Source organism: Scleropages formosus, chromosome 6 (genome assembly GCF_900964775.1).
Source record: "Scleropages formosus chromosome 6, fSclFor1.1, whole genome shotgun sequence".
NCBI lineage: Eukaryota > Metazoa > Chordata > Actinopteri > Osteoglossiformes > Osteoglossidae > Scleropages > Scleropages formosus.
The window spans coordinates 27,891,018-27,917,705 of record NC_041811.1 but is presented as its reverse complement, the minus strand read 5'-3'; the positions used below and the strand labels follow the sequence as shown (position 1 = coordinate 27,917,705).

Below are 26,688 nucleotides of genomic sequence, written 5' to 3'. Positions count from 1 at the left end.
CTTTCTACTATGTTGTTGTCAGGTTTCACGCTTTGATCTCTTACACTTTACTCAGCAAGCAGTTGCATTTTCAAATCTTGGAAAAACACAAAGGGTCACTGCAAGAGGTGTTTTTAAATTATTGTTTTTATCTCTGATGTGGCACTTTTCAGTTTGCATTTTCTCAGTTTTTCTTTTCCCAATCTGGCTTGGGTTATTACTGTACAGAGGCATGTCATATCCGGTAGACAGCATGAGTCACACTGACATGTGATCCTTTAACACCCCTGCAACGCCCTGTATCTTTCTGCACCATGAATCGTCAGCAGTCATGCCTGACAGCTAGGCATGCATTGGAGAAGTGCCACGACCTTGCCACTAGCTACCCTGAAATAACAGGGACCACTTAGTTCCACATGGATAAGAAACTCAGCTGTTTTCGTCCTGCCCTCACATTTTACCTTTTTGTTCCACTCTCACCTTAACAAGCTCAGAACTCATTTAAAAATACAGTACTCAATTTATGATGGTCTAGTGCTGAGGATTTTATTTTTTTTCCACTGTGTTCAGAATAAAACAATTTGTCTTGCCCTCAGTTTTGTTAAAAAAAGGAAATTGTGGGAAGACTTGTCAGCCAGACCAGTCATACATGGTTGATGACAAAGGAAGAATTTATTTAGTATAGAATAATTTATCCTCTTACATCACTAAGATTTTTTTCCTATTCAGGTGCTTACCATTTAGGCTACTCCTGTCAATCAAATTGTTGTCAGATGGCCAGTACCCCCCGTCACCATGGCGACCTGTGAAGTAAGCAAGCAGGTATAAGTGGAGCAATAGTCATATCCTGAATCTATCTGAATGGACTGAGAAAATGGAATGATATACTTAATAAACAGAAACTTTTTAATGCAAAGATCTAATCTCCAAATAGCTCTGTGGTGAACTTCATCCATCCTGAATTTTCTGAGTTATGTATCACAGAAGGAATTTTAAATACTTTTCAGCTCAGAACACAAAGAATGAACCCTGAGTCCCAGCATTTAATGCAAATAATATTATTACACCATATTTCGCTATTTGTCCAAGGTTTTTGTTTTGGTTATATTATTTTCTAAAGAGTGCTGTGTGATAGTGAAATGCAAATACTGTATATGTGTTGCATTAAGTGTGTTCATCTCGTTTGGAGGGGAATGAAACATGAAGACCCATAAATCTTGTTCTTACAGTCTTACAGCTGGGTAACATGTTAGCAGCGAAGTCGATTTAAATGTTAAAGGGACTCACATCCACAGGGGCATGTATTTGACAAATGAATGCTGTTAGCGTGCAGCCCAAAATGTGTCAACTTTATAAATTATAATTTGAAATATATAGACGATAAACTACTCATAAAATCAAAAAAAAAAAAAAACACTGGCCACGAGCATGGTAGTAAATTGACTTCTTCATGAAGTCAGTTCATAATTTCTTAAATATATCGATTTTTTGGGATACATCAGAACATATGTGTTAGTGAAACGCTGTTAGCAATTGCAGTTTGGTAACTAATATTTTGTTGAACTCCACAATTATCTTCTGAATAGCTCTTCTTCATTCTGATGGAAAATTTATTTGTCGTGACTGCAAGAAAAGTCCTTTGAAGATTTTCTAGTCAAACTTTAATAAGAGTATTTTAGCAGAAAGGAGTACTAAAGAGCCTGATCTTCTCCTTGTGTACCCTACATTTACAGTACAAATAACTGTTTCATTTATTCATTCAGTAGACACTTTTCTCCAAAGTAATGTACTACTCAGTTTTAAATGTGTAAGTACAAGTAGGCTATGATTCAGTTTTTTCATAAACATTTGATAGGAGTCTGTGTGTGTTTAGTATTATCATTTAAGGATTCATGGAAGTGCCATGAAGTCAACTCTGATTTGTAGTGACCACTTGCATAGCTTCCTAAGGCAAGGGAGGAACAAAAGTAGATTGTCAATGCCTACCTGGGGGTTGCAAACATGGGGAGAAACATACAAAATCCATACACCTTGAATTGGACTTGAACCCGACACCCAGCGAGCATTGGCTTTACCTACTCAACCATTTTCACTTATAAGTTAAAGAGGAAAAAAAACGTGCATCATCTCTAATGAGTTGTGGATAATAGAAGGAGAGACATAGGTTCACTTTAATTCCATTTCAAGTTTTACTGATGAGAAAACTCTTATTTTGAAAGGGCATCTCATTTGCCGGATGTAAGTAAAACTCCTCTGCTTCTCACATTCCTGTCAGTCAGTAACAATGCATTTTGCTGTGATCTCAAACTGACTTCTCATCCAAACTCCTATATGTCATTAAAAAGTTACTATCACAAATTTCCAAAGGTGAAACATATTTGAAACTCTTTCTCCCATGAGTGCAGGTCTCTCACAGTATTTTGAATGACCACTTAGGTGTCCCAAGCAGACCTTTAAGACGTCAGTGGCATGCTGGTTTTCATCAGTGAGTTATCCAACAGTATTCAAAGTGGAAATAGCCCCCCTGCACACCAATGTCACACAGTCTGAGCTGGGAGAAGTGTGAGTTTTAGAAGCACATGCCCTATGGTGGGGCACAACGAATCAGGGATGTTCTGCTACAAGGATGGCAGTGTGTACAGGCAAATCTGACATGATCGTGAACACTCCTGAATCTGAATGAGCCATGGAAGAACAGCATATGTGCAGCACTAGCAGTCTGGGATGTGCAGCTCCTCAAGACTGTACCACATATACTATGTAAAATACAGACAGTAAGACACTTTAAAATCCACCTTAAGCCAGCGTAGGGGTTATATCAGTATGCTACACCTTGAGTACCACTCAGAAATTATCAATCAGTTCTTTTCAGTGAGGAGCCACCATTATTCAAAGTTATTTTAATGAGATGTCAATTCAAACTTCTCCCCTCCCTAAAGTCAAGACTTCAATAATACAGAAGCTCCAAGCTCATTCTCTTTGGGCTGGCAGTTGCAACACAGGACATAAAGATATCAGTAAATTGAATTGAAATTCATCATTCATTCTTATTTTTTTTTTTAAAAAAAAACAGTAATGGTTTTCCCTTTCATTTATCTAAGACAGTGCAATGCTGAAATGGATAATTCGGAAACTAATCTCTAATTCAGATTCAAAGGTGTGGAAAATTAGATTGAAAACACAAATTAACTGCAGCAAATCTCATTCATAAAAGGGATAAAAAAATGGGTAAGGCAGTGACTTACTCGTAGAGATTAGAATTTTCTCTTAGAGAAAAAAACCTGCATTTGGCACATACTCCCTTATCCCTGAAGACATTTTTTTTGACATATCGAATGCTGGCACACTGATAAACCATTTCTGCATCATGTCAAACATTATGGGGTGCAACTTCATTATGGGGATTAATTATTATGAGAGATGACTCTCAGGTAAAAACATATGAATTACAGTTATAACAGCAAGCTGAGCTGCAATGATAATACATAATAATATATTAGGCAAACATTTTTCAGCTGTTTCAACATACCTTGGTCATTAGCCATTTTATCAGGGTGCTCAACTGCAAGGGGGTAGAAGAAATACGCAGTGTTAGTGGAAAGTGACAGCTCCCTAGGGGTGGGGTATTTCCAACATTAGCTAAGTGGCTGCATTTGTAGGGGTCATTTTTATGGAAAACTTTTGATACTCCAACATTACCCTCTGTAGCTTTGTGCCAAGCTGTCAAGACATTGTTGAATTACTGTTCAGCATTTTTGCACACAGCACCGCTGCCAGTCTCCTGGACTATTTCATAGAAAATTACTACTCTGAGGGAAAGGGTATTTAATCTGATGCTTATGGTCCTCCAAACCTACAATTATTTTAAAAACTATTTACAGCCCTCAATTACATGAATTGATGAATATTAATTTTAAACAAAGACTACCATCGCAATGTCTTTATTCCTACCACCATGCCATGCTGTGATGTAGCAATATGTATGTAAAATTCTCTTAAAATATTATGAAATATCTACTTAGACTACATAACAGAGATAAAATATTTTACTCAAAGAATCGCAAAAGAACAATTTCTACATTTTTGGAAGTACTTCTATAAGCTGTCACTCTGTCAGTTTCATTCGCTATTTCATACTGTGTAGTATTGCATACAAAAATATGACAATAAAATAATTATGTAAATTTTTCATTTTAAGAGAAATTTTAAGACATCCACACAACATGTATAGGACAAGACCTAATCTCAAGGTAATATCATCATAAATGTTAAAGGGAGAGACTATAAACAAAAATGTTTTACTTCCAGATTAAAAACTAGCTAACCTTTGGAGGTCCTGAAGAGAACAGGGTCAGAAAGGGGCCCAACACCCTTGGCATTCTTGGCCTGGATGCGGAAGTAGTAAATGGTGTCCAGGTTGAGGTCCATAACTTGGTGGGTGAGGCGATCCCCACTGATTGACTCCATCACCCAGTCATCAATGGGCATATTTTTGTCAAGTGTGTAGAACAGGATATACCCTGTTAGGTTAAAAATAAAATTTATACAGCACTGTAACCAGCAGTCTGACCACAGTATGAAGCCATAATGCAGATACAGGCTACATAAAAATGCTGACAACAAATAAAACACAAAACCAGTGTAATATTGATCACTTAAGTTTACCCTTTTTTTATGGAGACTAGAATTATAAAAATGCTACAACCCAAGTGGCACTTTGCTGCTATTCGAGTTTGCAAGGAAAAGTTACTGAAATAGTTTCGGTACATTTAAAAGAAAAAAATACTCTAGAAACTGACTTAAAAAGTCAAAAAGTACCAGGTTAAAAATCAACTCAAGTGTCAAGTTAATTTGGTTGAAATCAACCTTTTTAGTTCTTGCTTTCTAAGCTGTTTCAATTTATGGAACTTGTGGAAAAATATACACATTCGTTCAATAAACTGAATCAGAACAAGTTACCTTAGTGAATACATAGGAACTCACTACACAACAGCAGAAAACAAACAACTTACTTTAACTTACTATAGCATTTTTTAGAGTGAATGTGGATATGGAACAAGCATATATGGAGGGTTCATGTGCAGATTATTTTGTGCTTAAGGTCTACTAAAGCCCTTTCAGAGTTTTTTTAAAGACTTTTTACCAGATTTACAACAGAAGCGTCAAACCAGAGGTATGGGGTCAACAGAAGACAGAAGAGCTTCACTGAACCACACATTAAGAAGGTCTTATGGCATGAGGAGGTAGAATGAGAGGGTGGCATGCACTTAGAGTCGATTAAGGAGGCCAGAAGGTAGCTAACTCACCTGTGATCCTGCCGTTGGCCTCCATGGGTGGCTGCCAGCTGATGAGCACGGCTCGAGGCTTCCCCTCCCGGCTAATGACTGTCAGATCTTTTGGGGCAGAGCTCGGGGCTGACAAACAGGTTGAAACAATGAGCAGCAGTAGGTCAAAATTACAACCCCAGGGTGGTCCTAAATCTGTCATCATATACATCTCATTCCAGGATTCACCCAAGCCTTGAATTAGAGTTAGCCTCAATTAAGCCACAGGCTCATTATAAAGGGAACTAGAGGTTTATTATACAAAGAAATGTAAGCTTTTCATAAAGTGTTGATCCAAAATATACTTGGTATCTTCTTCGAATTAATATTTCATCTGGTCATTCGGGGAAACTGAACAGTGAAAACATCCATCACGAATAATTGTGACAATACAGTAATTAAAACCAAAAAAAAAAAACAAATGACTGCTACAGCTTTAAGTGGAACCTTTTTCTGCGTTCATAACACTTGTAAATTATGCAAGGCTTTCAGGTTATTTCTGCTTGTTTGTATGCTATAACAAAAACATACCCATTACAAAACATAAATCATCTGAGGAAAACTGTGGTAAACAAGAAAAATGGTAGAAGGTCATTGTTCTTTTAATCTCTATGAGCTTATTCAAAGGTAAATACCAAATACACTTTCAGCCACAGCGTTGGATCATTATCACTGCTTTTCTTCAGAATTGTAAACAGCTCTCTTAAGTGAAATCTTACCTTGATTAAAGAATTTCAGTATTCAGGAATTATTTTCACAAAAGTCAAAATAAGACAGACTTTTTTTAGTAAACTTTGACTCCTGATGTCCTTGTTAAGTGTAAATGCTACATACTGCATAGTATAAATTTCAAGAAATGCATAGTTACACGTTAGAAGCTTATTTACAAATGTTTTTGGAGACATCAGATGTTTGAAACAAAATATTTAAAAAGTAAAAATTATACCTGTATTTTAACAGAAAAAGACATTTACCCTAGTCTAAGAAATACAGTGGAAAGGTATTTTTCATAATTTAGAAAATGTTCATGTGTTGTTTCCAAATACCATCTTTACACCTCACAGCACACATTTATATCTCCAGCACAACTGCTACAAGTGAAAGGATTTTAAAACACTTTTTTTGTAACAGCACCACTTAGTAAACACTAAACAAATAATTTTTAAAAATCTGTTACAAACAGAGCTGAAATGTTTGATGTTACCTGCTTCATAGGTAGTGGCATGAGCAGTCATACTCCATGTACTTGATTTTCTTCCCTTGGTAACCATGACTGCAAACTCATACATAGTGTTAGGTTTCAGTCCTGTCACACTGTGACTTAGAGATGTGGTATCTGCAGACTGCATAAGAGCAGAGACAGAATGTAAATGTCCATGGAGGAATATTTATACAACTCAGTGAGTGTTGGGCAACTTTTAGAACAAATAATAAAGACCGAAGTCTTTTTTCAGATAGCATGTATTGTATGTTCATATGAGAGGGGGCGCGGTGGCGCAGTGGGTTGGACCGCAGTCCTGCTCTCCGGTGGGTCTGGGGTTCAAGTCCCGCTTGGGGTGCCTTGCGACGGACTGGCGTCCTGTCCTGGGTGTGTCCCCTCCCTCTCTCCAGCCTTATGCCCTGTGTTGCCGGGTAGGCTCCGGTTCCCCGTGACCCCGTATGGGACAAGCGGTTCTGAAAATGTGTGTGTGTGTGTATGTTCATATGTGCTTATGACAAAATAGGAAGACATTTTTTGCATGAATATATTTTGAATATTTACCAGCAGCTGTAACCACATGAATCTTTCCCAGAGATATACAAGCAATAACCTCTGTTACCTTGAACTTGCTGTTGGTGGAGTGGCTAGCTTTCCATTTGACAGTGTAGAAGCGCACCTCGGTGGATTTCTGATTTTTGGAGATGGAGTTGTCAGCCCAGCTGACCCGAACTGACTCGGGAGAGAGGGCCACTGCCTGCACACCTACTGGGGGTATCATGGGGGTGGAGGTATCTGGGATTGGGGTAGGGAATTTATCAAACAGATGGAACAAATCATCGTCTGATGGGTCTGAAGGGTCTGAAGTCACGCAAACAGGCACACACAAGAAACAGCACATGTCGGAATGAGGAGCATGCCAGAAACCCCATCGAGGATCATGAATTGCCATGCAACCCAGGAAATGAGAGTGTGTAGTTGAGGATAGGAAAGAAAACAAAAATATGGGACAAAAGGTGACAGAGAAAAGGCAGAAAGAGAAGCCCATTACCCTACATGTCGTACAACAGTGATAACGCCAAGAAAGACACTACTGAAGAGTCATCCCTTAGGTATAAATGAGAAGAAAATTAGTAAGCAGACAATTCCTGAACCACACAGGTCTAAGAACAAGCCACTATGTACTTTTCCTTGTCCAGACTATGAATGAAAGGTAAAACATACATGACTAATAAGACTAATTGATTCCACAGGTACGGAAATATAATTTTGTCACTTAACACGTTGAGAATAACAGCTAGGCAATGCTAGAAATTTGTTGGAGAAAGGCGAATGTGTTTTGAAGGAGCTAGTATTAACATTATACAAAGCAGTGAGATTAAAACTGTGTAAACAAAATACTGAGACAAGCTTGACGACACATAATATTAAGTAACATTAATGATATTAACATTTCTTGAAATATCATGAAATGGTTAATTATCCTTTTTTAATCTTGCTAACTGTTAGCAGGAATCAAATTAGAATAAAAGGACATTTATTCATTCAAGCTTCTAGCAGAAAACATTGCAAATGGGTTGTTCATAACTCTCATGCTAATATTTAGCATGTATTTTAAATTAAATGTCTTAGGGTATGTTCTGCATTTTCCTTCAGTTTGTTCCTGTATGCTGTTTCCCATTCATTGCGCATCGTAAATTCAGTCACTAATCTAAGACCCTCAAAATGTGGCTCGTTCGCTCTTCCTTTTCTTTTCTGGGAGACAGATAGAGGAAGGGAGACAGTAGACAGTAGGCCATGATCCAGGTGTGTCCCATTAAAACCCCTGCAGTTTTCCCAGATGGTGGCAGGATGCTGATCACATTAAAAAGCTGAACACAAAAGTGAACGAGCCAGAACCCTTAAAAATGTGCACTGCTTTAATTTTCATAAGTGCGGGATTTGGTTCCTTTTTGTTGTTATGCCTTTATTATTTTCTTTGAAGTTTGACGTTTGTGAATCCGTGAAGCAGAGTTTGACAAAGACTTTTTTCTTAATTTCTCCTTCCTCCTAACTCTTGCGCAACACTACATACTGTCTGTGCATGTGATAAAACACTAATCCGTTTCTCTAGGGCCGCCGCCGTCGCTCATGGAACCTTTGAAGCCGCAATAGAGGATAGTCCTGAAGAAAGTTAGCGTTCTCGACCTAGAGCACCTTCCACGCACTCTTTTCCTCATGACTATTTGTATTTCATTAATTTAAAGCATTAAGGTAAATTTTTTGAGTTTATGATGAAGATAATTTTCATTCAATGTATATTTTTATTATTTATGCTTACAATGTCAGCACTGTCAGTTATCCAGCTCCTGCGTGCACATATTATTCACTGCATTTGAATTTGAAAGGCACATCGAACGGTATATTGTGATGCTGCGTTAGTACCATTCATTTAAGAGTCTGAAAACCGCTAGGAGAACTGCAACAAACTGAAAACTGTGTCAGCAGTTAAGCGTACGTACGAAAACCACATGTGATCCAGTGTTGGACAAAAACTGCTACTGTAGCAGTGGTAAAGCAATCTTTAGAATTTCACTTTTGACATACCAGTCATAGATCTGGTCACAGCGCTTTCATATAGTGGAACCCCTTCCCCAGCATTGTTGAAGGCCTTCAAAGAGATTACATAGTGGGAACTTGGTTCTGTGTGAAGAAAAACAGAACATTAGAAATACTGAAAACAAGAATATATTCTCCTAAAAAAAAACTCTGGGTAAACCATAGTTTTATAATGCTGTACTTCAGGATAAAAGGTCCAAAGAAAGTTTTTTATTCTATTAAAATTGCATGCCAGAAATGTTTAATGAATGTTAGCAGATGCTTTAGTATTTAAATCCAGAAGATATTTGTATGTAAATGAGAATAGTTATATTTGTATTGTCGTGTATGTTTACTGTGACGTGTTCTTTTTTTAATATCTGAAGATCTATAATGAAACAACCAGCAACACATAATCTATAATCCTGGACCATTATGATGGAGTGTACTTATACACCTATGTATAATACACCTGCTTCCTTCCTATCCTAATATATATGGTGCACACAAGGGAGTGAAAAGAATAACAGAACACTTAAAATGTTAATTATTAATATCAGTGTCACCCATTGCCTTCAGAACAACTTCACTCCTTCTTGGCAGTATGTATTGCAGCATTATGATCCTGGAATAAGGGAACATGAAGGAACCATGCTTGCACTATAGGGTAATGCAGGGTGCACCGGCCCCATATTCTTTGACTGTCGTATGATTATGCTGAGCAGTGACTGGACCAATGACTACCAAGTAGATGACTGTCCATTCTATTACAGATCCCCACCATATTAATCACTGGGCAACGAACATTGTGGACTGAAAGCATAATTCAGCCTTTACCAAACACAAACCCATCTAGACATAGGAGATAGAATGTCTCATCGGACCATATTACTTTTTGTTTTACTTAAGAGTTCAGGTTTTATGCACCCTCGACCAAGTTGTGCGTCTTTGTGTGTTGCCCTTGGATACAAGCCTTTTCCAAATAGTCCTGTCATAAATTCCAGCTTTGCGACGCTCACAACGTACAGCTTTTGTTGAGTTCGCGTCACAAAGGTACTGATTCAGTTCCGTAGTAATTTTTGAGGTTGTACTTTTGGGGCATCTAGCAACCTTCCTGTGAAGTGTCTATTTATTTTTGTCTTAGATATCTTAGATATCTGACCACTGTTCCTCTTTGCCAGTGCAGTTTGTCCATATTTGGTATATGCTGTCTTTAGTTTTTAACCCTGTTCTCCTTGACACAAAATTTTGCAGTTTATGTGACACTTTGCAATTTGGGCCCTTACAATTTGGCTTCATTTGAACTGTATTGTATCATGTATTATGATACTAACTGTCAGACCTCTCTTATAGCTGACACATACTGGTAACTGGTAATTAGCCTAATATGACTCACCATGGTAATACCTATTTAGTTATTTCAGTGTTTAAATACTATCTCACTTGGTGTTTCCATTGTTTCACCCCCCCTGTATTTATATAATTCTTGCAATATGTGATAAATAAAATGGCACTCAGCCTCCTAGCCTTCCATACTGGATACTTATATATATATATATATATATATATATATTATTATAGATGTGTATTTATTACACATTATTATAGATGGTAGAATACTAACACAGAATTGCCTGTTTTAAGAAAACAACTGTCTTTTTTATGGTTTTTTTGAGGTATTTCATGTCTGCAGCCATATACAGTAAATACTGATATAAAAAATTCATTAAAATGTGCATTTATGAAAATATACTGATGAGAAGGAAAGCAATGTAATTCTTGGCAAACCAGTTCACCTGAAGCCTTCACATGTTTAAAGTTCTAATCTTTATGAAGAGGCAGCAAAAGCTGAATATTAAAATGACACAAAATTTATTGTCTTCTTTCTCATGCAAATTGCAGCAGCTTTTAAAATTCAATTTCCACCTCACTTGTTTTCTTATTAAATTATTTTAAATAATGAATGATAATTTAATTCTATATAGAATCATGCACTAATGACTGTAATTCCAGTATAAATTTAGTTCTAATGTAATTCGCAGCTTTGTACAAATGTATCTGTACTCACCACAATATAGAATTTTTTGTCTGCCTTTGTGAATATTTCCATGTAAAAAATAAATTCAAAATTTGTAATTTAAATGTAAAGCAGTGTGCTGCACAATTTCTTGAACCTGGACAACTGACGTATATGTGTCCTCAACAAAATGAGAACAAGGCTGGTGTCCACTGGGGGAAGCTTGAACATTGTTCATTGTAAGTTCACAAGCACATGTAGAACACTTACAAGGCAACATTAAGGCACTGTCAAATTCACAGATTTTAGACTTGTTTAATGTTGTGTCACTGTCACAGCACAAACTCCTTTGTGCATATTACTCCTTGCAAAAAATTAGCTCAGATAAAGCTCAGTACTGAATAACCTGCTTTTATGTTTCAGATATTTTCGTGTCATTTATACTTTAATGAAACAGTTGAACCACGTTTAACTGGAAATATGCGAAGTTTGTCATAGAAGAGACTAAAAAGGAAACCTGTTTAAGCTGTTTATCTGTTCAATCTGGTCCTGGAGACCCCCTGTGTATGCTGATTTTTTGTTCCAGCAGAGTTCTTGATTTAATGCATGATTGAGCTTTTGACTAAATGCTTTGTATGACTAAATTAACTGTAGCCATTTCGAGTCAGCTGGTAACTGAGAAGTAAACTAATCTAGTCGTGTTCTAAATAAATTTTTGAGGTTATTTAAGTGACTGGAGAGGGGGCGCAGTGGTGCGGCAGGCTTGGCCGGGTCCCACTCTCTGGTGGGTCTGGGGTTCGAAGCCTGCTTGGGGTGCCTTGCAACGCGCTGGCATCCCGTCCTGGGTGCATCCCCTCCTCCTCCAGCCTTGGGCCCTGTGTGGCCGGGTTTGGTTCTGGTTCGCCACGACCCCACTTGGGACGAGCGGTTTCGGGCAGAGTGTGTGTGTGTAAATGACTGGAGAGAATGGTAAACATTTCAGTTCCTATGGTTTTGTGCTCATCAGACAATGATCACAAATTTTATGAACAATCCAATTTAAAATGACAAATATTTATTAAGTAATGGATTTCTTATGTCTGTCATTTTACAAGGACAATTTTAATCGTTACTATAAATTAATAGTTTATGGAGCATTTCGCAACAAATCTGAAGTGACAAAACCAGTACGGTAGTTATTTGAATTTCAGTGACTCTGAACTTTATCATTATGTATTTATTAGCCTTTGCATTAATTAGCAAGATAATACAAATGAAAATCAATAAATATTTTATTGTTTCAATCATTGAAAAAATTAAAAATGCTTTATCAATACAAATGCACCTCTAGATAGATCAAAAGGAATTTAACAAAAAAATTATGTTCTGCCTCTGTTTCAAAGTAATTTGAAACCATCAATTCAATCAACAGTCAAATCGCAGGAAAGTTAAATGATGTTAACTAAAAATGTATTAAAAATCATTACATGTATAAGTTTTCTGCAATCAGGGTTGAGAACTCTGGTTTAAACCTTTCAATATTTCAGTGTTTCACAAAAGAAAATATAGCAATCTCTGAACACGATGTAGTTGCTGCAGTTTTTGGCTGTTTCAATCATATTAGGTTCACAGTGGTCCAGAGCCTATCCCTGAAACATAGGGTAGAACTGTAATTGGGGCATTCCTGACAGGGAGTCCATTGATCTTAATGTAATGTGTAAATGTGCTCATGTAAGGTGTAAATGTTCATGCACCATAACTTTATGATCATGCCCAAATAAGCCTTTACACAGCTGCTACTCCTGTATTGTATGTAAATGTTGGTATACCTTTAAAAAAAAAAAAAAAAAAACTGTAGGAAGGTGATCAGGAATTGTCTATTCTGAGTTTTATGCACCTACTCATGTGAGGAACATCAATGTATAAAGTGGAAAGAAACAAACTAACTTTACTTAAGAATCACAAGTCTGCAACTATGTCTCCAAATTGTATTTCTCTGAGATGTATGTTGCTTTGGAGAAAAGCATGTGCTAAATGAATAAATGTAAATATAATGCAAATGCTAGGTATTCACAAACAGTCACTTACTAGTATTTATTTACACTAATAGCACATTATCTGTCCTTTTTACATTTATTCATTTAGAACGAAACAATTTAGGACATTAAGCTACCTACAACTAGTTATCCATTTATACAACTGTTTTTTTTTTTTTTTTTTTTCTGGCGCTATTCAGAACTGCAGCTGAGATTTGAATCTGTGACCTTTGGGTCTAAAGGCAGCAGCTCTAACTACTACATTACCAGCTGCCCCTTAGTTTGCAAATTTTGCATCTTCTCGGTTTCAAAAAATAAATTAGGTCAATGCTGTTTAGAATTTCTTTAATTCACTCCTGCAGAAACGCTCTTAATATGTTGCGTACGTAGTGTCATTTTTGAATATTGTTTTGATGGAAGGATCTTGAAGAATAAAACTGTACTTTGCAAAAAGATTGATCTGTTAACTGAACAGCATTACATGGCAGCTGATAATAATAAACAGCATTACAAAGTTAATACAATTGTAGCTCTTTGCCAGTATTCTAGTGTTTCAGATCACCAAGTTGGCACCACCCCAGAGATGGTTAAAAGGGATTTATCAGCTGTGCTTTGTCTGAGTTATGGCAGATATATCGATATAATTGTAGAGAATTCCTTTGTTTAGATAGTACAATCAATAATTAACAATAGGTTATTTAAATGTGTAACCCACTGGCACAAATTTGAAATAAAACTGTTTAAGTGTAATAAGTCAATAAAATGATGGTCGAATAATGTGGTAATTTAATAAAATAATGTGGTAATTTTCAGTATGCTAATCTTCCATATAGCCAGCATGTGCAAAGCTGCAGTCACACTATTTACAGGCACTCAGGCTGCACTTATGTCCTCTGACGTTCAATAATAAAAAATACTTAGCCTTATATAAATGTATTACAATTAATCTGGATTAGTGAAATTACTCGTTTTAATGGGTCATTTGTGCTCCATCTAATGGGTGTCTGCTCTGTTTGTTTATGAGTAAATGTCAAACTGGCTTCTATAAGATAATATTAAAGATCATTTTGAATCGTTAACTAGTTACATCACGTGTTCCTCAGGCTCATCAACAATTTAGACAAGACATGGGTTCCATTGTCATTTAGTCCCATTCAAATAACCTCTGACTTTGCATTGAAAGAAAGTTGATAAGGTTCCAGAAGGAAGAGGGGCTGGACTCTACATAGGACTTGCACGTATGGTGAAAAGTGCAGGCAGGGAAACGTTTGGAAACACGTATTTGAGCTATGAGAGGATATTTGGTATGAAACTTAAAACGGTAATTTGTAAAATCATTGCCTGTGGAACAGCAACACACGCAGAGTGGATTGGGAACATCAAGAATTAGAAGTTAAAAAAGAGGAAGCCTCCATAGAATTTGGTTCTATTAAAATATTCACTGCTCTCTTTGCTTCTACTGTTTTTTCCCATTTCATTTGTTTCATTTTACATTTTATGGTATTGGTTCATTGTTTTCTTTTTATCTTCTTACAATGATTCTTAATTAGAGATGTTTGGTTGATTTTAAGTAAGTAGTGTCTAACAACTCATACTTTAATTGTTGTTGCAAGTTTATTTTTAGTATTAGCCCAAAGCAAACTGTTTTGCTGTTTAATGTGAGTTATTCATATTAGGGCAAATAAAGTAGCAAAACAACGGAAAGGCATCTGTACTGTGTTCACTGTGCCACCTAGAAAAGCTCTGTTGTCATATTTTCTTATCAGGCTTTAATTTTTTTGAGTGCTTAGAGTAATTTACTTCATTCTTATTACTTTACCTTTTTGAAATGCACAATTTTGTAATAATATTTTTGTACCTTGCAATTGTACAGTACTTAAATATATCCATTTATGCTGCAGGATATTCTTACTCTACAAATTCAAAATCCACAAAACTGTAAAAGAATGGTGCACTGAGCGAATGCGTGAGTAAACAGACACTTACCTAAGTTTTCAATCGAGTGGTACCGCTGCTTGCTGTCCACTCTCACGGTTTCTGCGTAGGGGCTACCTACTCCGTACCCAATGATGTATCCTCTGACTAAGATGTTGGGATTTAAAGGGGGAGTCCAGCTCATAATGATGCTGTTTGGAAGGGGGCGGACGTGCAGAGAACTAGGCTGGTTAGGAACCTGGGTTTCTAAAATAAAACAAGATTCATAATTGTCAGACCTTTAAATAATGAACTCAGGCAAGGTCTAATACTTATCAGACCCGTAGGCTTCTGCGGCTGATGTCAGCCGACTGGGGATTTAACTCTTCTGGATTCGACCGCGTCGTGTACACCCACCCTCGTCGAACACTCCAGCTCCCTGATGATGTTTCCAACACGGGAAGCGAAACGTTGGAACCAGTGTCCTACACGACGAGGTTGAATCCAGAAGAGTTAAATCCCCAGTCAAGGTCTAATACTTTTTAAAAAAGAATAAAAGCAATCTAGTAAAAAATAATAATTCAGTCGCTATCAGCTACACTTTATCTATACTTCATCTAATCTTCAAACAGTAAATGTTCTTTTGATTGAGTTTCCACTTCATCTTCAGTTATCGCTTAACATAGACTGCACACACCAGGATGTCTCCAAAATAAAATCATATTAGAGAAAAGAATAAATATATATTTTTTCTTACCATCAAGGTCATTCTCAGGGGTTTCAGCCATATACCACTCGCTGGCTGGTCCTGTACCATTAGCCGTCATGGCGGCTACCTGAAAACTATACTGGCTGCCCTTTTCCAAACCTGAAAAACAAAATGTTATCTGAGAATCACTAAGAGCTCCACTGAGTACAAAATAAAGTGGTTAAAGTCCAGGCATAACATTTACAGTATTGGGTGGTTATGGCAGAATGAGCACTCAAAGATTAATACTAAATGATAAATATCTAAATCTCAGTACAAGCACAACTCGGAGAGAGAGGCATAGCATCAATTATTTTTGTAAGATTAGTTTGACCTGCATTCCCAAAAGCTAATACCCTCAGGGTCACTTTGTTTCTTTTTCAAAAGCTTGTAGTCACTGTTAGCACAGTGGATTGACTTTTCCAGTGTATACATTTAAAATATATTTTTAAAAATGAAGTGAATTTATGTAAAACTGGAGTTTCCTAAACTGTGTTATAGTAGAATATAGTATGATCTATAATGATAATGAAAAATTATGGTAAAATTAAAATCTACAGATAACAAAGCCCTTTAATGGTCCCACAAACCATCATAATTTGGTGTTCTTGAAAAAAATAAAAAACTGCATACCTGTGAAGAGATACCATAAATTATTTGGCTCAATTGTCTCCTGATCTCCCCGACGGCCAGTCTTTCTGTGCCGGATTTTGTAGCCTGTGATGAATCCATTTTGTGCGTTTGGCGGAGGGGGCTGCCAACTAATTTTAATACTCTGAAACACAGGAGAAGGAAGACTTTTTTTGTAATAACGCATGTAAAATGTTTATTTTGTAAAAAACTGAAGAAAAAAATTGATAAAAGACAACAATTTACTGCCACATTATCACTGAGAATTTTAGAGAAGTTATAAAAAGAAATGAATGGTGCTAGAGTGTTTTTTTTTTTACTTCCACTGAGCTGTTAAAGAACTTTAGACTGAACAAATTTCTGTTTGAATGTGATCAGAAATGTCGTCCATCTTTATAGTACCATATGTGAGTTGTGGATTAAAAATAGGACTCATACTTTTGTTTCGTTACATTTTGACTTCAACTAGGGGGTTGTAATAAGGCTAATATAGCAAATGTCTTCAGATGTTCCTCCTCCTTCAGAACAACAATATCACAATTAGTTTTGCATTAATTAAGCCTATAGATCAGGGAGAAACTATTTTTACACTTCCATTCAAATGACAACTTGCGATCCATAAAACAATAAAATACTTGAGAGCAACTCAGATGTTAGAGCAGGTGATTCACATCACTGGCCCAGGCTATGCACTGGACACAAAGGCTAGGATTGAAAACCACTTCATAAGAATTTAGGAATGTGTTCTTTCATCAACTTCCACAGCACCTAAGGAATCATCTGCAGAAAGTGCTCCTGCATAAAATAAATGGCTGTGTTCCTGGCCTGCCGGTGCTCTGAAGCACAAAGCAATCATATGTTGGCAATAGACAGACGAAGAGAAGCTGCTTAGTGGCTTAGCTTTTCCAGATTACAGCCAATTGCATATTCTCCCGATCCTGTCAGCAAATGTCACCATGAGATCAGTGTCTGTTTGCTGGGATGGCTGTGTGAATTTATGGTTCGTATTTCTTACATTGCATTATTCTAATGCTAAATTTAAATTCGGTCTCATGTTGACTCTATTTTAGTCACCAGATGGGTCAAAAAGAAAAGAGTACTATAGCATAATGTGGGGCTCAAGTCCTGACAGACTGTGTTTGTTTTAATTCTGATGGAAAGGATAGTGCATAGAAAGTATACATTATGTTAAATATAACCCTTTGAAATGAAAATGCTCTAATACTGAACACAAATGGTACTGGACAAAGTCTGTAAAGTCTCTTAAAGGCGGTAGCTGCAGTCAGCATAAGCATCAAGGAGTCTTCCCTTGGGGTGTTAGCAGTTCTATTACTGAGGATGCACACGGTATAAATTTAGGTTCAACTAGTTACATTACTCATCATTGCATTAACAGCTCAGAATATGTATAATTATTTAGTGTACTGTATTCAAAACATTGCATTACCAGAAAGTAACTGTCGCTGTTAAATTTGTACTGTTTGCAATATCTGGCGAACACATATTTCAGATTTTGTCAAAGAAAAATGTAAAAGGCTTATGCCTTTGGTAAAATAATTTCACACAACAAACCTTTTTAATTTTCTAGTTCATTGTGGGACCTCTGTTCACATTTAAGTGCAACTTAATGCAATAAAATCAACAAATAATAGATGTATATAAATTACATACAATATGAACTACGATTGTTATATATAGTTTTTTTCTGTAAATTACTAAATTAATTAATTCTTTTAATAAGCTCTGTCTTCTGTGCAAAATCAAGTGTATTTTTTTTACATATTACTGTGCGACAAACAGAATATACACGTAATTAGAAGATTTTGATTGAATAGTATCTAGATGCATCTATAAAAATTACAGGGCTTTAGCTGTAAAATGTGTAGAAATGGCCCATATTCTTTCACTGCCAGGGGCAAAGTGGGATCAATAATCAGCCTTGGAAATCAGAGCACATCAGTGCACAGTTACTCGTAATACTGCTCAAAATACACTCAGCTACATCACCCATCTATAGAGCAAAGGCTGCTAAGAGCAATAAATTAGACTATTACCCTTCATTACCTTCAGATAACTTATAATCAGTGCTGTGTTCTACTATGCTTCGCATCAGCATCCATTCCCTCCCTCCATGTCTCCTCAATTGCAGTTGCATCTCCTTTCATTTTTTCACAAAAGAACAGCAGAAATCACATTCTGCCCTGCTAGAACAGAGCATGTCTCAGAGCTGCTGAGCTCAATCCTGGTCTTTATTTTATCCTATGTATGCTGTTTTTTAAGCTATTCATTGAAATTTTGAAATAATCATGTAATAAACAAATTGATTATGATTTTTCAGGACCACCACTAATAATTAAAATGTCATAAGTTATTCTGCTTACAATCTATAAACAGTGGTTATTATTTCAATAAAACAGTTGAACCAGTAGTTTTGGATCAAGAAAAAATGTGATTTTACACATAGTATGTTAAGTATCTAGTATGGGTAGTCAAATGTATCAAAATGTCTACAGAAATTTAATTTCCAGTTGATCTTCATCTTGGTATACAGATCAACTTAAAAATCAAATCAAATCAAACTTTCAACCATTTTGTAATCTCACAGGTAAACAAAAAGCTTGAAAAGTTGGGTTTTGTATTCACAGAATGTTGACATCAGTATCTCAGACGTGAAGATTATCTTATGCATCAGATGATCCGGTAGGCAAGACATAGTGTTTTCTCAGGTGATGTGAGCATTCACATAAATGGCACATGGCTTTCACTGAGCTGTAATGGATCATAGAGTTAGATAAGTAAAATTTACATGAGACAAATGAATATCTTGTGTGATTTAAGATGGCAAACACTGAATAGAAAAAGAAACACAAGAAACACTGCGAAACACAAATGTAGAAAACACCTTTCAAGTTCCTTAAAAAGGAATATATTTAACACAGTATTTGCTTGCTTGTTTGTATTTTAGTTTGAATAGTTTTACAACAGTATTTTGTTTCATAGGTCATATGACTCATTCAGTAGGACCTTGTAGAGGTCAAAACTGTTCTAAACATAAACTTGAAATTAACTATCTTATCGGAAGCAATGATGTGGCAATGCATGGTGTGCCAGATACTTAGTTTACATCATAAAAATTATTTTCATAGGGAGATGGACACTTTTAAACAGCAGATGAGAGAGCTGTACATAAGCAGATAATCATTGTCATGATTTTTCTTTATGCCACAGCTGTAAAATATTCACATCCATACACCTATTATCGTTACCTGCTTGTTCACGGTAGGGTCGCGGTGGTCTGGAGCCTATCCCAGAAGCACAGGGTGTGATACAAAAATGATATGACATAAAAATTTGTAAATGCTATGCTTTAGTCAGTGTTATTTAACATTTCTTACTGTGATTCAATGTCTATGGATAGATGTGCCATTGAGCTATGGCCAACTCATCGCAACCACATGCGTTGGTACCAAGACAAGAGAGGTTTGCCAGTGCCTTCGTCTGTGCATGTCTGGGGGATGCAAACACAAGGAGAAACATGCAAACTCCACACACCATGAGCTGGACTCAAGCCCCACGCCCACTGAGCACCTCAGGCATTGTGAGGTGCCAGCTTTACCTGCTGTGCCACCATGGCTCAATATGTGTAAATGATAATAAATCATGCCTTTAGAAAGTAAAAGATTCCATCCATGCATTTTTATGTTAATATCCTGGATAGAAACAATGAATTTAGTGCTTTAGTAATTACTTCCCACCTTCAAAATCTCTATAATTGAATACTGAGTTTATTGAAAACTTTACTGACTATTAATTACGTATTTATCGCTATCCATGAAACTGCTTAATTAGTTGAGCTGATATATGCCATATATTTCATCTGTAGATGGCCCCACTGTTTATCTCAGAAGAAACTGGAGTACATGGATTTACTAATGAGTTCCATGAAACACTGAGAGAAGGCCTAGATCATCGGTTAATTATAATATGGACATCTATGGTACTGAAAGTTACCAGGAGCACTTTAAATTTATCAGGAAAAAAGCTGAAGAACCACATAGAATATTACTAGGGCAGACTTTCCATCGTCAGTGCAGAATTACTTCTATTGCATAATATACAAAAATTCAGTTATGACCACTGTGTACATGGAAACACCAGCCAGTCAAACCCAACTCTTGGCAACCATTCGTATGGTTTCCTTGCCAAAGAAGAACAGATGTGGTTTGTCAGTGCCTTCTTCAGTACATGTCTGCAAGGTGCAAACACTAGGAAGAACACACACACTTCCACACACCCTGAGGTTCACTCAAACCCATGCCCACCAAACAGCTCAAGAGTTATGAGGCATCAGCTTTACCCACTGTGTCATCAGGTCCCAAACAGACATGCTAGAACTACATATAACGAATCTCAAAGTCAAAGAATGCAAGTTTTATAACAGAAACTACTTCTCTCTATCTAGGCAGATGGCAGGAACTACAGTGTCAGCAGTTTGAATAATCATTCATACTTAAAGTAATGAATAATAGCAAGTAACAATTAACAACGGATGCCTTAATTTTCACAGAGTAATTGTTGAGATAAACTAACGATTAGCATGCAACACTGGTCCATTATTAGGCTGTTAGGGCATACATGTGCTCTGCTTTCCATACAATTTCATTAGATTGAAATACATTTGCAGGCTCTGCCTGCTGTTCAGTGTCATTCAGAGGCCGTTTGCACCAAATGCTTCTCAAAGTGCCGACGTTGGAAAATCCATTGCTTTAAATTAGGTGGACACTGGTGTCATTTTGTTTTGCAACATACTTTCAAGAAAAAACACACTTCTGCTGAATAAATTGGACACGCACAAAGTGAACACCACTGCGGCAAATTCAGAAAAGACTGAAAATTACTGACACAAAAAGGTCAAGACTACTTTGCTCTAGGACAGTGGGTCTCAGCCATAGTTCTTGTTGATCCCTGTGTTTTTAAGAAAAAAACAGCCTTTGTTTTATGATTTATTAAGCTCTTGATAAAAGACAATCTTTAATATTCTTTGTGCTATACATTTACAAACATTTAGATGTATTCATTCAGCAGACGCTTTTCTCCAAAGTGACGTACATCTCAGCGAAAACACAATCTGTGCATTACATTAGAAATACAAATATCCAAATTCAGATTGACATTTGGAGTGTGACTAATGGAAATTTATGTTCTCTCAATTAGGTGATGCTTCCATCAAAAGCAACTTACAGTGTTAATCTTCCTATCATTATGTACCCATTTACTGTATACAGCTGGGGTAGGCTCTGGTTCCAGCTCACCGCGATCCGGCTCGGGACAAGTGGTTGTTAACATCGGTTGGTAATTTAACTAGAGAAACTTAGGGTAAATACCTTGTTCAAGGGAAGTACAGCTGGAGGTGGGATGTTGAAAGGCTGTAACTCTAACCACTATACTACCAGATAAAGTTGTTTGGCATCGCAGTTACAGAGCAAAACAATTGAAGCAATATGACAAATGTGAATTTGTAAAGCATTAAAACTGTTGTTGCAGGCCTCCGGTGTGACTCAAGACACATTGTTCAATGCTTGACTTGCACTTGATCGTTAATGACTGGGACTATAATTTATAGTTTAGCACATACACTGGGAGACGGATTTGTCTCAGAGAGTATATAATTTTTTTTAAGTATAATTTTTCTTGAAATAACATTAAATTTTTTCTTCAAGTATTTACTCTAAAAAAATAACCATCTTGCCACTATTGCATTGTTTTTCACATTTTCTGAGTCTTCTATAAATCCATTAAACGTTAATACCAACTACTGTTGAAGTAATTTTTCTGTCAAGTTGTTAAGTTTTTTTATGAAACTATACATTTTCTCATAAAACTTCTGATTAGAATTGAAAGCTTCAGAGCTGGGCTATCAATGAGTGCATCCTACCACACCCTTCACATGGTAATATACAGATTTCTGATCAATATTTAGAGAAGGATGGCATATCTACCAAATGGGATGTCTGTACCCCATTGAAGCACTGTTGTTACCACCTCCTGAAATCAGTGTATCTAAAAGTCATTCAAAATCTTTTGTTCTCCTTCAGTCATAAGGCAAACATTGTTTTACAGAATTGGACTGGATATCATTTCAACTGATCCATGCAAAAGATTCTGAACAAATGATTTCCAGTTACATGCCCTTTATTTATTTTATCTCAAAAGAATTCAGATAGATAAATCCTAGAAATTGTATTATGCAATAGACATTGTTATACACAAACAAGATTTAAATGTTTGAAATTCTGTAAAGGTCATTTTGTAAGGGATTTATGTTACTTACTCTTGAATAGACAACCTCAATAGAGATGTTCTGTGGAGGAGCACTTGGCACTATTAAGAAAAAAGAAGAGTAGAATTAATGGAGCTTGACAGAGCCATACAAAATAAGAATAAAAAGATTTCTTCTTTGTACATGAGGTGATCCTCAACGACAAACACAGGGCCATAACAATTTGTCAGGTGTTGCTTGATCAAAAGTATTAGCAGTAGTACTGAGTATAGTTGCACATGATAACCTTAAAAGAAAAAAAAAATATTTTGGGTCTTCAGTTGTTTGATGTGTTTGCTAAAAGACACAGCTTTGAAATGCTGTGTGTGAAAATTGCCTCTTTTTATACTTACAAAACTCATTGAGACTCCAGGGAAAAACATGGTAACTGTTAGAAAATTGCTATATTAGAACTTGCTTAGGCAGACAGGGACTGCTCAGATGACTCAGGCTGATCTCAATAACCTCTTTAGAATGTCTAAAGGAGTGTCAAGTATTGTGCATGACCTTTCCATGATTAGCTTTCCATCTCAGTACAGTTTTGGATGTTCAATCTCCTACTAACCATTTAACTGTTTGAAAGCTGTGGCAGAACTGGTACAGCATGATAATGATGTATAATCCTGCATAGTGTATGATCCACCATGATTACGCACAATATCCGGATTACACAATATTATAAGCATTAGACCCAAAAAAGAACCTGGGGAAATAACTCCCAGGTTATAATTTTTTGGACTGTCTAAAAAATCCTGGTGTCGACACTCAGCATGTGGGAGGCAAAAGGTCATTAATTACCACTGGGAGGATGGCAGTAAAAAAGAAAAGACAGTGCACAAATTCATTACGGGGCACAAGGGACCTTAATTAAGCAGGGAAATGGAAAAATCAGGACTTGCAGCTCATTTGAAACTTTCAGTACACCAAAATTAATGGAAGCTGACAGACAATGGATTCTTCAGACCTCTCAGCATACAGTGAAAGTAATGCAAGGAGACAATTTGCAGAATAAGTGAGTCTTTGTATCACATGAATGGAAGACTCCATATTCATCTTAGTACCTTACTTTCTGGGTGAAACCAAGGGGGTGGAGTGGAATCAGTACCTACACACTGATCAGCCAGGGTTAAGATCATTCTACAGAAGTTATCCAACAGTTATGTTCTGAAGTCACAAAAGCGAAGGCTGTAGATAGCTAATAATATGATGGCATGATGTATTTTAAATACAGACTTTCTGTGTTTGCACATCACCTCAAAAAATGTACTGACACTTTTGTATGTTATTTCCAGTTATTTGAATTTTCCTTTTGCGGTTCTGTTTGGAAATTCAGATTTTTTTAAACACTAAATTCACTACAATATAACAATACAAAAGCAATGAAATTGAATAAAAACGGGGTTTACTAAAAGCTGCTTTGAATAAAAAAAAAAATTGTCATCATCATCATCATTATTTTTATAAAATAGAATATTATATCCTTATAACATTTTTATAAGATATGATTGCATTTTTTCTTCTTCTTCTTCTTCTTCTTCTTATTATTATTATTATTACCTTTACAACTACTACTAAACCCAGGTCTCAATAAAACAATTAATCTCTAGAAACAGACTGGAGAAACATATTCATGGACTTTCAATAACACAGATTCATAACCAAGATTTACCACGACTTTCATCTGATGTTGCATTCTTCTGCATATTTATGCAATAAAGGTGAATCTAAATTCATATATTATAATGTCTGTTTTGTTGATTCCTGTTGTTAATAGAGCTCTTATTCAATGGCGCAAGACTGTAAGAAAAAGTAAGCCATTTACGCTACAACATACAACAGCACCATTTCAGAATTTAATAATTAAACATTAGTGGCTGCCTTGCTAATATCTGAGCTGTCAAAAACTGATAAGAACATCAAAACTAAGTCCTTGAAATTATACAGTAATTTCCTTGGCAAACATATCTGAGTCAATATCTTCATCTCGTATTACTACTCTAGAGGACAAACTGGAACCTAAAGCACCGAACAATGTTGTAAATATTGTACTTTTAGATCACATTACTCACACTTCAAACATATCATTTCTGCAACAGTTTATCTCTACTTAATAGCTACAATTAAGTCTGCACAAAGAAATTTTAGTTCTACTACATAAGCAGCGTTGAAAAAAACAGTAAGAGGTTACAAAATAGATAAAAAAAGTATAAATTACAAGATGTGACACTTCCATTTTGATTAACATATACATGTTTTAACGGTTGTCTGTAAGACAGCTGTTGAAAATATAACAACGAACTGTTGCCATAATACTGGTTATTGCATCTAGACAAACTGGGGCTTGATTAATTGAAATTAAAGCAACCACATTTACATGTGATGTGTGCTGGCAAAACTAGCGCATGACTGTGAACATGAGATTTTCTGAGTAACATGACTAGGTTTTGCCAATAAAATATTCATCAATGCAAAGTTTATTTTTCAACTAAAAAATATTTTTTTTCTAACTACAGTTTTCTGAAGTTTTGCTGTTTTAGCTCTTGAAATGTTGAAACGGTGCATAAAAACTCTGTAGAACTGTCCCTCAGAGACACATAACATCGACTTACCATCAGCGAGAGTTGTAAGGACCAGGTCCTCTGTCGGTGTGCCCGCCCCATAGCGATTGTAAGCGACGATCCTTATAGAGTATTCTGTGAACTTCTTTAACCCCTCCAGTTTGTAGCTTGGTCCACTCACTTCCACGTTCTAAAAGAGGTGGCACTATATTAGCAAATAATGCATCATAGATGGTGGAAAACGTTAATCTCTTTTCACATTCCGTGTGTTTTTAGTCTGCTGACAGAGAATACACTCAGGAAAAATTATCACGCATTCCAGAAAGACTATAATTTCATTCAAAAATTATTGAAAAAGGCTGTTAGCATTAAGAAACAAATCTTTCTTCGGCACTCATTAATTTTTAACGACCTGAAGTTTTGGGGGAAATGCAGGAACGTAAACATGTCCTTTAATATTTTCTTTTCTGAAGCTCCCTAAGGCTCAATAAACCTCCGAGATTTTACAGGAAGATTCCATGCTCATGAAAAAATGAAATGATGAAAAACACTTTTGTAACTATTTGTAGCTATTTTCTGGTGAAACTGAGGCACGATTTTTTTCCTTTTATAACATGAATTGCCCAAGGCAAATTCCACACACTACTGTCCACATGGATATAGTCCAAAGGTATGCTTTGCTCTACAGGTAAAATGCTGGCAGGCATTTGCAAACATGCCCAAAATGATCAATTGCACTATCTGTCTGTGTTACTGTACGGTTAAAGGCACCCAAAATGAAAAAAGGAATAAAGTGAACATGCGGACAGAATTAACATTCAGAGATGGACATATGGGCTTAATGTTTGGACAGGAAGACAGAGATAGTGTATAATCACATTAAAATGATTTTATCAGGAAATTGCGGTGAGCTTGGTACTAATATGAATAGTAATAATACAGAAAAATATAAATATATATGGGTTCCAAGTATTACAGATATCTTTTTGGCTAGAAAGCAGAGCACAAACAGCGAGAATAAAATGTCGGACCTGCTCTTTTCCTGTTGCCGTCTCTGTCCAGAACAACCTGTAGCCTTCAATGGGTTCACTGCCAAAGGCTGGGGCTTTCCAGGTTGCTTGTATAGATGTGGGAGAGGTAGCCTCAGCCTGGAAACTATCCGCTGGACCAGGGACTCGCACTGTGGGAAAATAAGAAGTTTTTTGCCCTGCAGAACCACACCTCGCCTACCTTAAAACCATTGTTATTTTGTATTATGCATTTTCATTAGGGGTATATCTACAGTTTCAGGGAAACACCTTTGATTATTTTTCTTTTAAAATTATTATTCTTTTACTTGTCTGAGACCTTTGTCTAAGGCAGCTGATAATGTCACGCTTGTACAACGAGCAACTTACTTGTTTATATAG

The 26,688-nt window shown here is 36.3% G+C and overlaps 1 protein-coding gene across 1 annotated transcript in view; it reads right to left on the bottom strand.

Moving 5' to 3' along the window:
- LOC108932651 (netrin receptor DCC) overlaps positions 1-26,688 on the bottom strand; it is a 152,819-nt gene that overhangs the window by 16,641 nt on the left and 109,490 nt on the right. The window contains exons 10-22 of the mRNA XM_018749194.2: positions 26,311-26,459; positions 25,331-25,469; positions 22,734-22,783; positions 16,406-16,547; positions 15,782-15,892; positions 15,097-15,291; positions 9,088-9,183; positions 7,124-7,362; positions 6,508-6,646; positions 5,286-5,393; positions 4,305-4,499; positions 3,509-3,541; positions 717-782 (exon numbers count right to left, since the gene is read on the bottom strand). Coding sequence (XP_018604710.2) covers positions 717-782; positions 3,509-3,541; positions 4,305-4,499; positions 5,286-5,393; positions 6,508-6,646; positions 7,124-7,362; positions 9,088-9,183; positions 15,097-15,291; positions 15,782-15,892; positions 16,406-16,547; positions 22,734-22,783; positions 25,331-25,469; positions 26,311-26,459 — 1,662 coding nt within the window. The remainder of the gene's footprint in view (positions 1-716; positions 783-3,508; positions 3,542-4,304; positions 4,500-5,285; positions 5,394-6,507; positions 6,647-7,123; positions 7,363-9,087; positions 9,184-15,096; positions 15,292-15,781; positions 15,893-16,405; positions 16,548-22,733; positions 22,784-25,330; positions 25,470-26,310; positions 26,460-26,688) is intronic.